The following is a 17,445-nucleotide window of genomic DNA, read 5'->3' as shown; positions in this document are numbered from 1 at the left end:
CCAGGGTCCAGGACATCGGGGACCCCAACAAAACCAAAGCGCCGGTCAACTGGCAAAGCGCCAATTCCTGGCAAAGCAGCAACGGCAACGCTACCACCTGGCGCGGCGGAATCTCCAGCTTTCGGCGCTCCATCTGGCAACGCTGCACGCAACCAACCCAAGGTAGGCAGTTGGGTGGAGGTCACCTCCTCTCCCTCCTCTCCACCTTCTTCTGCCACAAGCACTACCGAAACACAAAAACTCAGGCATGAGCTCGCCCTTTTGCGATCTCAGAATGAAAAACTAGCCAGCGAACTTGACTCGCTCAGAACCAATCTCACTATTAAGCCCTCGTGGAGCGACGAAGAGGAAAATATAACAGACAGGGAGATTCCTACTACTGTAGAGAGTCGCATCGCGGCCCTGGAGACCCAGGTAAATGCAATAGAAACACAATTGGCCGACCTCCCCAAAATTATCCACGACACCATCGCGCGTCATATGGAGACTGTCATCGCACAGGTGACACAAACAGTAACTCACATTATCCAAAAGTGGATACAAGACAATCCACGCGTCCTCAAGCGCGTAGGGCCAATTAGGGACGTTAATCGCCCCTCAAAATTTAACAGAGTGACTCCAGATGAGTCGGACTTTTCTGAAGACTCCAGTACGTCAGCACAGGGTGCTAGTGAACTGAGTAATCTTAACAACACAACCCCACCCTCTATCTCCGAACATGGCCTCCAACCCTAGGTCACGAGCCAGAGCAACTCAGCCGTTGTTACTAACACAGTGGAACTGCAGAGGTCTCAAGAACCACAAGAAGCGGGCTCATTTCCGCCTCTATCTTGAGACCTTTGAGTTTCTCGTTGCCGTGGTTGCCCTTCAGGAACCCGGCACGGACGTCAAACTCACAAATTACACTACATTTCAACACAACCCGGAGACATGTATACTTGTTCACAAGCAATATACCGTCCAGAAAGTCACACTCCCCACAACACCGCCTTTCCCATACTCGCTTTATAGGCAACATCGCTTTATAGGCAGCAACGATGGTGTCGGTGCTGCCTATAAAGCGATCTGACCCACCTGTTCATATTTTAAACATTTACTGTCCCCCAAAGCTTAAGAACGTCACGTTCAGCGCAACTTTCACACAAGCTATGCAGGTGGCAGGACGGGACCCCCTCCTGATCGTCGGCGACTTCAATGCCCCAAGCAGGTTATGGGGTTACCCACGAGAGGACACACGTGGAAGGAAGCTTGCGGAACTTCTTTCTACACTTGGACTCACCCTCCACACTGATCCCGCCAGCCCAACACGTGTAGGCAACTCTGTTCAACGAGATACTTGCCCGGACCTCACAATTACACGCAAAATAAGCCATGCCGACTGGCTGAACACATAGGACACTCTCGGTAGTGATCATTGTGTATTAAACACAACCGTGTACATGCGTCCCTTAAAACGCCCCCTTACACAAGCTCATATCCCAGACTGGACAACTTTCCGCACCACTCTACCTATTGTAGACCCTCTCCAGTCGGGATACGACACCTGGTCTAAATCACTGATGTCTACACTGAAACAACACGAACAGCTGATACAGCTCACGGAAACTCAAACGGACGTGGACAACCACCTCCTCCATCTTTGGCAGGCCCGCCGCAGCCTCACCAAACGATGGAAAAAACAGAAACATAACAGACGCCTCAAGAAACGCATCCTAGAACTCACGGAGCAAGCTGCGGAATATGCTGCTCAGCTAGCCGACACTAACTGGGTGGACAGGTGCAACACGGCTGCACGCCAGATGTCTGGTTGCAACACGTGGCGCCTGTTTCGCGCTCTCATCGATCCAACACAAACACGCACGGAAACTCAACGTCACTTACATAAGGTCATGCACAACTTTACAGGAACGACAACACAGCTGGCAAACACGCTCAGGGACCGATACCTGTGCACCACCAAGGACCCCCGGACGGCCGCATACTCCTACGCAAGCAAAAAGAACACGCAGTTGGACACCCCGTTCCAGCTCCACGACCTCCAGGCGGCCTTACGCAAGATGAAGCGTGGCACTGCACCAGGGCGTGACCAGGTTACGGTCAAACTGTTGGCCAATCTTCCCGACGTAGCCTACGCCACGCTCCTCAAATACATCAATAGCATTTGGGACGGAGAAACTCCTCTCCCTCTTGAATGGAAATCAGCTCTCGTGACCTTCATCCCGAAGGCAGGTAAACCTATTGACGTGGAGAACCTTCGCCCCATCTCCCTCACGTCTTGTGTCAGCAAGCCGATGGAAACGATGGTGCGCGACAGACTCTCCGAGTTTCTAGAAACACAGCACACTTTTGCGGACACCATGTTTGGATTCCGCCCTCAGAAGTCAGCCCAGGATATACTTCTACAGCTCCACCATGACATATTAGATCCTGTTGAATGCCCCCACAATGACAAGGTAGTCCTGGCCTTGGATCTTAAAGGGGCATTCGACAACGTGAAGCATGAGGTAATCCTTGACCACCTCAGTCAGACCAACTGTGGTTATAAAACATTCAATTATGTTAGACAGTTTCTTACAGACCGACAAGCCTACATACGCATACAAGATGAGAAACATGGGCCTTACGTCATCGGCTCGAGGGGAACTCCTCAAGGCGCGGTCCTCTCTCCCCTCCTATTTAATATAGCCATGCTTCATCTTCCCCCCAAATTGGCTTCTTTACCAGGGATACATCACGCTCTTTACGCGGATGATATCACGATCTGGGCCACGCAAGGTAACCTGGGTCACATGGAGTCATGCCTGCAAGCAGCAGCGACTGTAGTCGACGACTACGCAACCTACTGCGGACTCCAGTGTGCCCCGGCTAAGTCAGAATTTGTGCACGTACGTCCCTCCCCTCAGGACACAACTCAGCTCCATATCAGTCTTCCCTCAGGACAGATCCGTGAGGCCAAGGAGATCCGCGTCCTTGGCCTCTTCATACACCACCAACGCAAGGCCGACACCACAATAGCCAAACTTTGCACGGTGGGAGACCAGGTGGGCCGAATGGTCCGCCGGGTCTCCAACAAGCGGGGCGGATTACGAAGCAGGGATGCAATGCGGCTTGCCCATGCTTTCGTAACGAGTAGAATACTCTACTCAACTCCCTACTTGCACCTACGCAAACACGAGGATGATCAACTCGAGGTCATCCACCGTAAAGTTATCAAGCGGGCTCTCGACCTCCCTATCACCACGTCCAACCAGAGACTTCTGGCCCTAGGCGTGGTGAATACCTACCGGGAACTTCGAGAAGCCCACCTCGTTAACCAATACACGCGCCTTGCACAGACCCATTCCGGTCGCCGCCTCTTGGACCGAATACACATCAAACACGATTACTATATTGAGGAAAGGGTGAGAGTGCCAGAACCTTGGAGACGCGTCCTCCGGATCCGACCCCTTCCCCGCAACATGTCCAAAGAAAACCACAGTGGTCGCCGCCAGGGGCGCGCGGAAGCGTTGCAGCGACACTTTGGTCAAGAGGAACACGTGTGCTACGTGGACGTTGCCGCCCGCACCATGGGGGGTGGTATACTGCCGCAGTCATACACAACGCAAACACTGTAAACGGGCTCACTTTCAAAGCCTACAGCGCAACACACGCGGAGGAGATTGCCATCACTCTGGCTCTCACCTATCCCTCTTCTAAACATATCATCACCGACTCACGAGGGGCCTGTCGGAACTATCAGCTAGGGTGGGCTTCACCGCTTGCTCAGCGCATACTGGAACCTAGCTGCTGATACGTTAATCCAACTCCGCGAAATCTGGTTTGGGCACCCGGTCACCAAGGACTCAGGGGTAACGAACAGGCCGATCAGGCCGCCCGCGCACTCTCTTCCCGGGCTACCTCCTTGTCTTTGGAAGCCTACTCGCAATCAGACAATTCGGCCCTTTCATTCAAAGATATTACCAATTACTACAAGGAGGAGCACCGGCGCTATCCAGACCCTTGTAAGGGACTGCATCGTGCTGACGAGCGCCTCCTTTTAAAACTGTTTACCAATACTGTACTGTGCCCGGTGGTGCTAAAACATTTCAATTCATCCTTTGATGGCACGTGCCAGTTCTGTGGTGAGGTGGCTGACACCTTTCACATCGTCTGGCCGTGCCAGTCTAATCCATCTATCCCCCCCAACCCCAATCCCACGAGAGAGGACTGGGAGGCGGCCCTGCTCGGCTGTCAAGACCTGAAGGCCCAAGAGGCTCTGGTTCAACGGGTGCGGGCGGCGTTGCTTGCCAATGGAGCCCCGGAATGGGGGTTCCACCTAGTGCTGTGAGGGTAGGAGGCCAATAAGGCCCCAACTCAATCACCTCTCTGTAACCATTTAATAGTTATTAAATGTTTTCACCACCACCACCCCCATAAACGCATGATTGTCACTGCCCATGTCAGCTAATACATCCTTGTCAACTTTGATGGACCTTTTTTCACGAAACGCCCGTTTATTGAGGCAAAACTACCTTACAATGTCCTAAGCACGTCACCAGATATTCTAGAACCAATGTCCTTAGTTTATTTTCTTTTCACTGTGGTGCTAGCATTTTTTTTTTTTCAGAAGATTTATGACCTTTTCTGTACAATAGAGATGAATGCTCAAAATTCAGGAGTCTTCCGAGCTAGGGGGATGTATGGGGGCAGAGGCCAAAGCCTTCTTCCTAATTATTCTCAACGGGTGCAAATAAATGTTCTTTCCTTTTCTCTCTCTCTCTCTCCAGGCAAATTGGAAAGGTTAGCAAGTATGAAAACCTTGGTACTGATACAATCACTGCTGGTACAAATTTTGGTGCGATATGAATTCATAAAAATTCCCGGCTGAAATTCACTGCTTACAATACAGAAAAAGTTTAATGTTCCGGATGCTGTGCCGCTTAGGATCACACAACCGCACAAGCTACAGCGGCGGCAGCAGCTGCGCAGGTAAAGCAATGGGCGGAGAATAATTTCAGCCAGATACATCATAAAGCTGTGCGATCTCTCATTGGCCCTCCTGTAAAGAACACTGAACCAGTCTCAGCGTGCACGAAGGGATGTAGCATGAGAGACGACCAGCTTTCAAAAGACTGCCTGGCCACCCAGCATATTGTTCTAAGAATTTTTCCATTGCAAATCATTTTTTTTTCGTGATTTCGAGTACGTTTAGATGAATTTTGAGTGAGACAAGAGTTTAACGCGAACCCTCGAAATTCATTTCACCGAAGGTTTAAAGGATAGAAGGCATGCAGCTAAAAAAGAGACTAAAGAGAATCGCATCAAAGAAAGAAAAAAAATATACGCTATACAACTTTGGCAATGACTAGTGCGATATTCTATGAAACAAAGTTGAATTTCAATGAAATGTGGATACTCCACATGCTTTCTTATACAAATCCCTACACACTCCATGATATACGACAACTTCCTCAAAACCTTGCTGCTCTTAACACTATCCCACACCTCCACCAATAATGATACGGGGTTAATTTCATATATACAAGATGTATTTACAGGAAACAGACGAGACTCAAGATGGCTGACCAATACATTTGCATGCCTGTCAGCTTTTTGGCTCTTCATCTTTGTTCACTTCATCTCTCCGTAATAATATCACAAAATACTGGATTATAGTAAATGTTCTAGTCCATGTAATTTCTCTACGCCCCGGCAATTTCCCCTTCTTATAGCAGCGAACTCAAATGTGAAATAACAGGCACTTATGGACAATATAAAGAAGCAAACAAATATCGACAAGAAAGGAGGCACTAATTGGAAGCCAGTGTCACATCAACTGTTACAGCACGTCAGTATAGTGCTGTCACTAGTCTATACACACAATTACAAATAACAATTTCCATTCGTTTCTAAAGCTTATATTATCTCATTCATTTGGGAAACTTACTATTTTTTAAAATATAAAGTGCTATTTCTGGCTTATCTCACCATTTGTTGAATTAGATGAAGTATCCCAGTGTTGAAGAATCCAAGCATAAAAGCATGTCGCATTCACCACTTTGGTTACAACAATGAGGACTAGGCCCTGAGATGGCAGGTCCTCCCATACCCGAGTATGATCTGCTGCAAGCAAGACCTTATGGCGATAGTAGCAGCCCTTCTCTCCAGTCATTGTCTGGTTTTCACAATGACCGAATGCTTTCAGATTTCGGCAGAGGGCCACATTGAGATTTGATGATGCTTTCTGCAACAGACAGCGTTTTAGGCAAGTATGAGTGAATGCATTGAGTGATCTATAAATGGCAACATCACTGCATGACCATGCAACCAATGACTTATAAAAGTATATTCAGCAGTTCTCTTGAACCAACAAATTGAATTTGCAATGCACTCTTTATTCTTTTTAGGAAATGATCCTAACTCCAACTAAAAAGTACGTGAAAATGCGTAAACCCGACGTTTCGGAACCGACTTAGTTCCTTCCTCAATAGGGACTGGGGCTACGTTGTAGCGGCCTCTTCAAGGCACTTGCGGAGCGGTTAATGACCCCACCCCCCCTTCCGTTTTTCTGGAGAGCTTAGTCCATGTGCATACACCAAGGGAAGGGTTCCAAGGGAACGAATGATGTTTTGGGCCGTTCCTAGCTGCGATGGTAGTGGACAGTCTGGACTATGATCGGTAGATTTCAGCTCCTTTAGAAGGGGACGCATACACAAAGCTAGAAAAGAACCCGATGAAGCAAACCCAGACACAGCTAAATAAGCTACTCACAGAAATTTTGAAGCATTACCCAAATCTAAGAACAATTTACCTGTGACTAATCAGTCGTAACAGATCTGCAAAAAGTTTCTATGGACTACCAAAAATTTACAAGCCTGACGTCCCCTTCCGACCAATTATAGACTTCACTTCCTCTCCATGCCGAGCCCCTTTGAATTTTTCTACACCGAATCTTCAGCTTCCTAACCCGGAAAACATTAACTCATGTCTGACTCCAGCCACTTCGTGCAGCTAACGTCAGAGGTGAGCATCGACGATGAGGAGAGCCTGATCTCGTGCGACGTTTCATTGTTCACCAATGTGCCAGTGCCTTTAGCTGCGTCCTCTGCCCGTGCTGCCCTCGAGGGTGACGCAAGCCTGAGTGAAAGGTCTTCTTTGGCTGTTGGCGAGCCCTGCCATCTACAGGAATTCTGCCTGTCTAGTACGCACTTCTCCTACAAAAGAACAATTTTCAGGCAGAACAGTGGAATCCTGATCAGAGCTTCCATCTCCGCGACGCAAGCTCTTTCCTCGTTATATAGATGATTGCTTTTGCGCCATGAAGACGTCTGAAATTGAAAACTTCAGACAGCATTTTAATTCCGTGCACCCAGCCATACCACTCACTGCCGAGTGTGAAAGCAACCGCAGCCTGCCCTTTCTCGTCGTCTAGGTGGCAAGAAAGCGCAATGGCTTAGAGTTCTCCGTTCACAGGAAGCCAACGCTCACCGGCCACTACCTTCAATATGATTCATCTCATCCCGCCTGCCACAAGGCCTCGGTATGACCACGTTACTCCAGAGAGCCAAGAACATGTGCTCCAATGACACGGAGTGAAAGAAAGAAGAGGCCCGTGTAATTGCGGACCCCAGAAAAACAAATACCAACAAACTTCATATGAGCTGTCACACACCGCGCAGAGCAACGGAGGATACCGAAACCCCAATCGGCATTAATTAACAGCCCTCCGAAACGCATACCAGCCCCATACGTCCAAAGAACGAGCGAGATGTTTATGCGGGTCTTCAAAAAAGAAGGGGTTTGCATATCGCACGCGCCCCCCGTCCCTCCCCGGAAGACTGGCCAGCAATAGGCAGGACCCCCGGTGCGCCGCGGACCCCTAGTGCCCTTCGTTGTATATCGGAGAGACAAAAAACCTACCAGAACGACTCAAACAACACGACCCGGAAGCTCTACAAAGAGCGCAGCGCCGTCCCTGAGCATTCTGAGAGGATAAATTTCGACACAATGACCATCCTGAAAGTGAGACTAACTGGAGGAGAAGGTTACTTGAGTCATGGCATATACAGCAAATGGCCTAAAACATCGACTGTTCTCTCGGAACCCACCCCCCCGGTGTATGCACACGGACAACACTGCGTGGCAAACAGGAGAGAGAGGGTCATTAATAGCCCTGCAAGTGCTTTGAAGACTCCGCTGCAATGTAGCCCCAGTCCACCCTGAAGAAGGAACCAAATCGGCTCCAAAACGTCAAGTTTCCAAATTTTCACGTGCTTCTTAGTAGGAGTTAAAATCGTTTCTCAGTTTACATACTCAACCAGACAGACATCTGTCGAATGTTTACATTAGAATTTATTCTTTTATGTGTCATTACTACATGAAAATGAAAAGCAAATAAGCACGAACAAAAATCAATAAGTAACTTAAACAAAACTAGTTTTCTACAAAGTGGTCATTTTAAGTGCCACCCATTATGGTGGCACTTTTATTCCACTTTTTACATGGCGAAAACTATGTGGTGAAAATAGTCAAAGAGTAGCCAGTATTTAAAATTTGCCGGCAAGCATCTATAAAAAGCTGTCTAGTGCAAAAAAAAAAAAAAATCAGCTGCTCTAAGTCGATATATTGTCTCTAGGAGATAACTAGAGTCCTCAGTGAATCATTGAAGAAGTGCTAGTTTTAGCTTAGGCTCACTTGATTTTGAGGAAATATATTGCTCCACAAGACTAGTAACTTCACCAGTTAGGGCAAGAAGAGTCTGAACTAAACAATGCCTGTGTTTTAAAATTTTGACTTCTTGTAACTTCTGTTCTGTTAACCCCCCCCCCCCCCCCCCCTTACCAGTGCTGCTTTGACAGAATAAATATTACCTCCAATGAAGACAGAAATTATCGAAGTGCTCTCACAGGTAATAGACTCATAGGGACATAGAAAAACATATCATTAATTGCATAACATAACAAGTATGTCAAATTCTTCATGAAAGAATTCCCTAAGTTTTTCCACTTCCTTAATTCCCAACATTTTGTCTAATTTTTTTCAAGTCTTAAAATTGAGATTATCTTTTATTTAAATCCCACTTAAGATACTCATTCACTGCAAATTAACTGCGAGATGTGCTACAACATGAACATTAAAATGAAATGCGCTAAACTAGTGAAGCTCGGCTACCTGAATTGACACCATATTCACTATATGCACATCACACCAATCAGAACTCACAGCTTGTTCCTCAAGGGCAAGCCTCGCCAGTCCATCTGGAACATTGGTGCCTAGCCTGCCCAGAAAGTCCACAAGCTGCACAGAAAGACTGCGGTTTCCGCTTGAAAGTATCAGGTGGGCCACAGGCTCGTCAGCAGTATAGAGAGCACCCTGAAAGAAAAGTAAACAAGCAGTCAATACAAAATATTGTCAGTACAGCTTACAAAAGCTGTATTATAAGCTGTATACAGCTTATAAAAGCTGTACAGTACCACTGCTAGTAACAGTGGTTCCTTCTCAAAATTTTTCTTCCGAGTTAAGGCAACAGTAGCATTTCGAAAACTAGATCAAGCTACATCACTTTTGAAAAATAATCATGTATCGTAACTATGGCACATCTATAGCAAGTGCATGAAAAGATACTCTATCTTTATAGTGCACTGAAGCATGTGTCCATATCAGAGTAATGAGTGGCGCATTCACTTGCGTAACTTGGCATTTTCTTCCTTATTTTATTACTTTGAAATGGGAGTGAGCAAATCGCATGTAACAGAACACGCCATAAAATATATCATTCAAAATATTTTGTTTAACTTTAGTCAGCTGACTGAAAGTACCAACATGTGATTATGAACGCCAATGAACTGGCACAGCAAAAAACTTCCTGACAAAGTCATAAAACCCCATGCCAAAATGACCTACCCAGCAGTTCCAGTGGTTATGGTATTTGACTGCCGATATGAAGGATGCAGGATCTAATCCCGGCCGCAGTGTCTACATTTTCAATGGAGGCGAGAATGTTAGAAGCCCATGAATTAGGTGCACACCGCAAAAAACTTCCTGACAAAGTCATAAAACCCCATGCCAAAATGACCTACCCAGCAGTTCCAGTGGTTATGGTATTTGACTGCCGATATGAAGGATGCAGGATCTAACCCCGGCCGCAGTGTCTACATTTTCAATGGAAGCGAGAATGTTAGAAGCCCATGAATTAGGTGCACATCAAAGAACCCCAGGTGGCCCAAATTTCCAGAGCCCTACACTACGGCGTTCCTAATAATAAGATTGCGGTTCTGGGATTTCAGCTATTATTACTGTATATCCAATCCCAGAATGCTACACCATACAGTTCAACCTTGCTGATATGTGTAGCACTGATGAAATGCAACATGTTATCAAACCATAAATGTCATGACTAGTATGACAATCATTCCAGATAACCATGTCACTTAACTGGGAATCTGGCCACCACAAGTAGATGTCTATGATGTAAGTAATCAAATTTATATTATGCCAATATGATATGAAATGATGATGATGGAAATACATGCAAGTATGTGCATCACTTAGCCCTAAACATACATGTTTTTTTTTTTTTCATTCTCAGAATATTGTACCTGCTAAGAGCTTAGATATTTAGGTATTTATTTACACAAATACATCAACGGTTCCCACATCTTGAACATTGTGTGAGGTGGGAGGAGGGGATGACAATAATAATAATGCATCATAAGAGTGCACTTTAACAAGTGCTACAAATAACAGTCTTTACTTTCTTTGTAAAAGCCACAAAAATTCTGGATCTCTTGCAGAACCTTCGTGGGAACCCACCGAAATTGTGTGGGCTTTGCCACCTATTTCTGCCATTCTCATGCCCTGACATGATTCTCCCATCCTCCGCGGTCTGTCACACTGGGGGAGCAGAAGTGACGTTTAACCCCTCTCACCCGGTAGTAGATGTCAACTGTGGCGCCGTGCGCGGAGTCTCTCGAAACGTTTTGCGTGCGCAACGGGAGTGAGAGAGAACCTCTCCGGGACGACGAAGGGTGAGCACGCATTTCTTTACCGTCCGTCGGCTCCTTTTGTTTGGGGCTCACTTGGACTTCGCCAACGGCACCTTGCGTTTGCGGCGAACGCTCACTTATCGTTGCCCCCTTCGAACGCTAGGCCGTAGAGCAGTGCAGAGTCTATTCGTGTGGTCATACTACGCAGACCTGTACCTCTCGAAGCCAATGCGAGCAGATTTTGCCCTCACTCGAGCGACCCGGCCCTGTGTCACCATGAATCTCTTTCGCCCACGGAGACGTGCTCGCGGCACCCTGTGTAGTACTTTTCGCCTGTGGTGTGGATAAGCCTATTAGCTTTACTGCCGCCCCTTGTGCAACGGGCCCTGTACTGTGTTTCGGGGTTGCCGCAGGCAATAAAGTGCTGCGACCTGTTGAGAGCAGTACTGTGTACTTACCATGCTGCGCTCGGCAACTGTTAACGAGCCGCTAAGACCGAACCCCCGCTAGTGGTCGTACTTCTTCGAATACGTGTACACTACACCTTGCACTAGTACACAGTGGTGATAACATTGCAGTGACATCCTGCCGCTCCCTTCTGGGATCAAATGCCTATGGCCATAAGGTCGACGGACAGAGATTCTCTTGGGACAATACCAAGTAGTCCCCCCCCCCCCCCCCCTTGGGGTTGCTGGTCGGTACCCATTTTGGTAGCAAGATAATGATCCCAACACAATGAAGCATTCTGAAGTTATGACAGGAAACACAGCAGTCGGCATGGTGGCAGAGCCAACTATTTTTACGGATTCGCCTCAATGTATATGTAAGACTCGCACAGAAAAAACGGCGCTGTTTTGCGTTTTGTTTGTTTCCAACCACACATTGAAGGCATTTTCTGATGGTGCACAGCCGTGGCGTATATACAGAGTGACAAAGATCTCGAATAAAAATGGTATGACAGGCCCCTGCGATGTTCGCAGACAAACTATATTCCAAGGTGGAAAAACTTTGCCACAGCTAATGTTACACTCAAATGAGTAATCAACAAAAACATTATTATTAACTTGAGGGCTGTTGTCTATGAGGAAGGCTTGTAGGACGTGATAATTTATGTCATGCCTATTTTATTTTCAAAATCGCAAATAACACATGTAATTAGTTATTGTTTGTCGAAATTATAGGCCCCAATCAAGGCAATACCAAAACTGAGTGCATGAAGAGCACAAAATATCTGCCAGCTGTTAACTCTGACCAGAAGCTTATGTTACGAACTTCGCAGGATGAAAGAAAAAAAGGTATTGAAGCTGAATCTAGCCAGGCAATTTCACATACTGAATTGACTGCCTATTCTTTGCATTAGGCATGTAGTGCTTATCGATTCTTTCTTAAAGGGCCAGTAAACAACCCTGAGGTTCTAATATTGTTGCGAAGAGAAACATTCACACTTTTACTGTGAGGACATGCTGCCCCAAGAATTTTGCGAACATATGCTGTAATAAAAAAGTCACATCCATTTCAGCTGGTTTCAAATTCTCGCATGTCCTGGCCACTCTTCCCTGCAATAGGGAGAGGAAAGTCGTAATGCGTCGTCATGAGTCTGCCCTTTTTAGCAACATGACGCAACGTCAGTGATATGCCATCAGCGCGCAGCCAACAACCAAGTAGGTCATCCCTGACATGAACACTTGTCACAGTGGTGCGGGGAGGAAGCGTGGTTTGAGGAGCACCCTTCCCTAGTAGCAAAGTAACAACACGCTTCTTCATATAGGCGGCTTTTGTTCTGGCAATACTGCTTCTCCCGGTAGTCTCGGGCTGTACAAAATGGCAGAAAATTGCACAAGAAAATTAAGATGCAGACTGCATAGCCAAAACTGCATCACCGCAGGGCCAAAGCGCTGTTTTGTAGGCAGGGGTGCAACAGCCAAAATAGAATTTGAAGCAATTTTTGGAGCCGCGAAATGTTGCTTTTGAAGCACAAAAATACAAAGTTGAAGCAGGTTACGGCGAACAAAACATTCATTTTTCATCACGAAAAACCGAATTTGAAGCAGTATGGAACAAAAGTCTTACATTTAGAAAAAAATATGTACAAATCATTTAACATGCCCTAAATCGTGCAGTGTGAGTAAGAGCACTGCTACTTCAATAAAATTAGCATTATGAACCACCTCACTGAGCAAATAATGATAATGTCCACATTAGCATTTGCCGCGTCTGACTCTGCGAATTCAAAAGTGGATCTGCCAAGCTGGCAAGCTTGAAATTCAGCGATTCGTAGGGGTGGCGAAAAAAATAAAAACTGGCACAGTTTTTAAAGGGTGCCAAAAATGTTGTACACTGCTCTAAATAATTGCCAGTAACTTTTTCAGACGTAATCCATCCTACTAGTACTCACAATTATACGCTATATACACGCATGAGTGGAAACAAAATGTGCTGTGTCCCATGATCAGTGCTAACAGCCCCTTCAATATCAAAGCGCACCTTTTCGCAGGGCATCAGCGTACTGCGGCAAAGGTGGATTACACAGCATTCTGCACAAGTTAGAACAAGTCATGAAACACCGCTACGCCTCTCTCTCCCTGTTTTTTATTTTTTTTTCATGATGGGATTAGGTCTAGGGCACAACTTGTCTCGCTTGCAAGGTGCGTGCTATGAGATAAAGTAACAACTGCGCACGCTTGTTGGCCCGGCAACGGCACCGGATATCAATCGCCAGGATGATGCAACTTTAAGACAGAAAAATGATGTGCTGTTGCTATCACAACTAATGTCGTCGCCGTCAACGCCGATTTTCTCAGCACGTCGAGTCTGTTCGTGCACGGGAAACGTGGCATACGCTTCCAGCTTTAGTTGCTAACACGCCATAGCCACGTTTGCTGACCAGCAAGTTCATATTTCCCGCAAAGCATTGGTGGCTACAGTAACACTTTTTTAATTTTCAAGTTGCGTCGTCCCGCTGATAAGTATTCACAGTGGTCAGCAAACCAATGGCACGCAGCTTTCTTACTTTATCTAGTCGATCGCGTGTCGCGAGTGCCCTGACCTAATGGGGATATATCTTACACCATGGTTTAGGGTTAGGGTATGCGCGCTTCGATTGATTGATAACGCAAACTGCAAGAGAATAGCCAACGTGGCCGCTGTTTCTCGCTGAAATTAGCGGAACTGAGAAAACTCCGAGGCTGGTCAGGCATTTTGGCACAGCCTGGTGCGATTTCAGTGAATTTCACCCCTTTGGCGCAGCTCGGAGCAAGAATGAGGAATTTAATCAAATTGGCGCAGCTGTTGCACCCCTGTGTAGGGCAAAGAACTAATCAATAAGCTCAGTGGCTTGCCAAGTTGCCCATGGGCAATCTTGCGTCACTGCGCATATGAGGGGGGATTGGTCAGACGGAAAGACGCGCGGGAATAGTTTTTCGAAATGGAGGGTCTGCCCAACGTGTGGTACTGTAATATTCATAGAGTATGATTGCCGTGGTCTACTGTACAAATTGGCGAGCTTTTGTTTGGGGCGTGTAAAAAAAAAAAAAAAAAAGCCTGAGCCTGGTTACTGGCCCTTTAAAGGGCTCCTCACCAGGCCCCATAACAAGTTCTAGTTAGACACAGGCACTTGCTGTGTGTTTGAAGAAGAGCATTATGCCATATGAATTGTTTCAATCAGTTCATTACGAATTGGGAAAGCCAGTATTTGAAGCAACGCAAAACTATGATGCCAGAATGCAAGCTCGAAACCCTTCCCAATTGCTCCGTGTAGCCTTCGCAAGCTAAATCTCTTCCCTGCCCTCTCCGACATCAAAGCAAGAGGTCACGTGTGCATGACGTGCCGGAGCAAGCCCAACTACCCCGCACACAAGCGGCGTTGTTTTGTTGACAAGCGCTATTTTGGGGTCTACTGCCCCCCCCCCCCCCCCTTTTTTTTGTGGTATGGATGCCTCAGTGCGTGCTCGTTTAGAAATGTTGGCTCAGACGCAGTAGAATACACGACGATAATGAGTGTTCAAACGTGCAAGACCCTTAATTTTGTTTTCAGGGCTGGCATTTGCTTGATGCACTAACTGCAGGGACACAAAAGCATGCAAAACGCAGGCACATTAGCCCCGCATCTCATTGCCATTAAGGAGCCGGGGGGGAGCCCACATTTCCTTTGTATGTTTCATTATTTATCTCAAGTTTTAATCATCATTCAAGTAACAAATTACATAAACTACACATGTTGTGTGAAATAATTTTTGCCGTGTCACGTGCATCTGTTAAATATGTCAGAGCACAGTCTTCACCGTAAAGCACCGACATCACAGCAGTACCATCTTCGTCGTGGAGCAATTCTGCCTTCTACATCATCCCTTCATTCTCTGGTAGCTAAAACTGACCCCTTTCCATGGTGCGTAGCATTGCAAATTTTGGCAGACGCTATCGTGAATGCCCCATGTACGCATTGCGCTCAGCTCAAAATTGTTAAACCTGGTGAGGGGCCCTTTAAAGGGGCACTAAGTGAAAATTTGAGTCAATAATGCCCAGAGAAGTTTAATGATGTTACTTTCCCCACCATAGAATTATTAATAGATTAAAACATCAAGGCCACAATTTCATTAAACTTCGTACTGAAATTTATGCACATGACGTCAGAGATATCAAAGTTTTTTTTCCTATGTATTCTGGCACCATTGTTTGAATGAAATATCCTAAAACTTGGTTTGCCACATTTTTAGCCCCTGAAAAAGTTAATACTCACCAGTTAGGTTTTAACTAGATGTCCACCAGTTAGATTTCAACCGTGTCTAAAAGACAGAGAAATTTTTGACATCATGGCAGTTGGTATTGCAACTTGAAAGTGACTAACACATAATTTGCGAAGTTTGTCCCTAACCAAGAGTCTTTTCATGCCAAGTGTGGTGCTCTTGGTATTACGAACGAGAAACTTACAGATACCAGAAAAACCATTCTTCCCTTTAGTCTCCCTTTAAACTTGAAAGAAGTGCAAACAACTCATTTATATGTATGCAAGAAATAGCGCTGCAATGGCTGCCTAGTTTAGACTACACATTTAGAGAAGATGAAAACTGTGCTTAGCATGGGTACAGCAAAAACAAAATACTAGCACTACGCACCAAGCACATAGATTAAGCATTTGGGTATTTGCGACAATTTGCTGATTTTCGTCACCGTTTTTTTTTTTTTTTCAGAGTTCATCACGTAAGCTTCTGGTCTGAGTACGCATAGTTGACATCTTTTGCAAAACCAACATGCTCAGTTTCGGTATCGCCTAGATTGATGCCTGAAATCTCTATGATTATGATTTTAAATTGTGAGTTTTTACCATTTACAAAACATGGGCCTGACATAGATTATAATATCTTGCAACTCTTACATACTATCAACTGGTCTCAATACAATGACTAAAAATCGCAGTATATCCAAGGAGTGAATGATGATTGGTGGGGCGAAGCGATCATCAGTCCGTCCATGCTTTCATCCGCCCATTCGTTCTTGCTTCCGTCCGTCCATGCATCTGTCTGTGTGTCCGTCCATCCATGTGACCGTCGGCGCATCCGTCCGTCCGCCCGCCCCTCCATGCGTCCATGCGTGCGTCTGTTTGTGCGGCTGTCCCTCTACCTGTCTGTCCGTCCATCTGCCCTTCTGTCTGTCTGTGCGTCCATCAGTCCGTCCGTCTATCTAGTGAACACTCCTAGTACAGCCATCTCACATCTATGCATCATCTATTCATCTTCTACAAGTGCCACCATCCAGCGCACATTCTAAGAACCGTTCTTTCGGATATGTGCCACCGGTGGCTACATACACCATAAGGAGCTTCGCCCCTAAAAGTTAATCAATGAGTTTTCGTTTCTTACTGATTTCAGTGCAACTTTATGTGCAGCAAAAATTTTCCACCTGGGTGTAGAGTTTGTCTGCAAAAACGACATGGCAGAATTTTGATGAAAAATCTTTGGTCAAAAAAAAAAAAAAAAAAGCATTGCTGAGCCAATGGTTAACAGCTTAGTTCTATGTTCTCTATGAGTTGGTGGTAATGAACAGTAGCATGGTGTGTCTAAATTCTTGAGAACACAAGGCATTCAAATGAATGTATGCTTAGAACAGTGGGATGCTGCCCTTTTGAGCACACAGTTTAAGGCACTTATGGTGACAGTATTGTTGGCAATAAGTCATACTGTTTTATTCATTAATGCAGATAGCTTAGATTTTGCTCATTTTAACTAGAGCACACATAAGGGCCCCCCATAAGTGCACTTTGTGGCTAATACAGCACTGATGCTACTGGCTTAGGCTGCTTTACAGCAGCTTTTGAAGCAGGCAAAAATGCGTTTCGGACCAGTGAAACTGGTTTTAAAAGCAGGAGTTGCTGGAGGCAATTTTAGGACATTTACTGCATTCATGACAGACAACTGATGGAAGCACAATGTTCTGCAGTAAAATATCATATTATTATTTAAAGAACAAACAATTGTAAACATCACCC

The 17,445-nt window shown here is 45.9% G+C and overlaps 1 protein-coding gene across 2 annotated transcripts in view; it reads right to left on the bottom strand.

Moving 5' to 3' along the window:
- LOC119176121 (uncharacterized) overlaps positions 1–17,445 on the bottom strand; it is a 283,463-nt gene that overhangs the window by 101,529 nt on the left and 164,489 nt on the right. For both annotated transcript variants that reach the window (XM_037427262.2, XM_075876986.1), the window contains exons 20-21: positions 9,202–9,351; positions 5,968–6,223 (exon numbers count right to left, since the gene is read on the bottom strand). In XM_037427262.2, the coding sequence (XP_037283159.2) occupies positions 5,968–6,223; positions 9,202–9,351 (406 nt within the window). The remainder of the gene's footprint in view (positions 1–5,967; positions 6,224–9,201; positions 9,352–17,445) is intronic.

Source organism: Rhipicephalus microplus, chromosome X (genome assembly GCF_043290135.1).
Source record: "Rhipicephalus microplus isolate Deutch F79 chromosome X, USDA_Rmic, whole genome shotgun sequence".
NCBI lineage: Eukaryota > Metazoa > Arthropoda > Arachnida > Ixodida > Ixodidae > Rhipicephalus > Rhipicephalus microplus.
The sequence above is the reverse complement of the archived record's forward strand: the minus strand, read 5'-3'. Positions and strand labels throughout refer to the sequence as shown.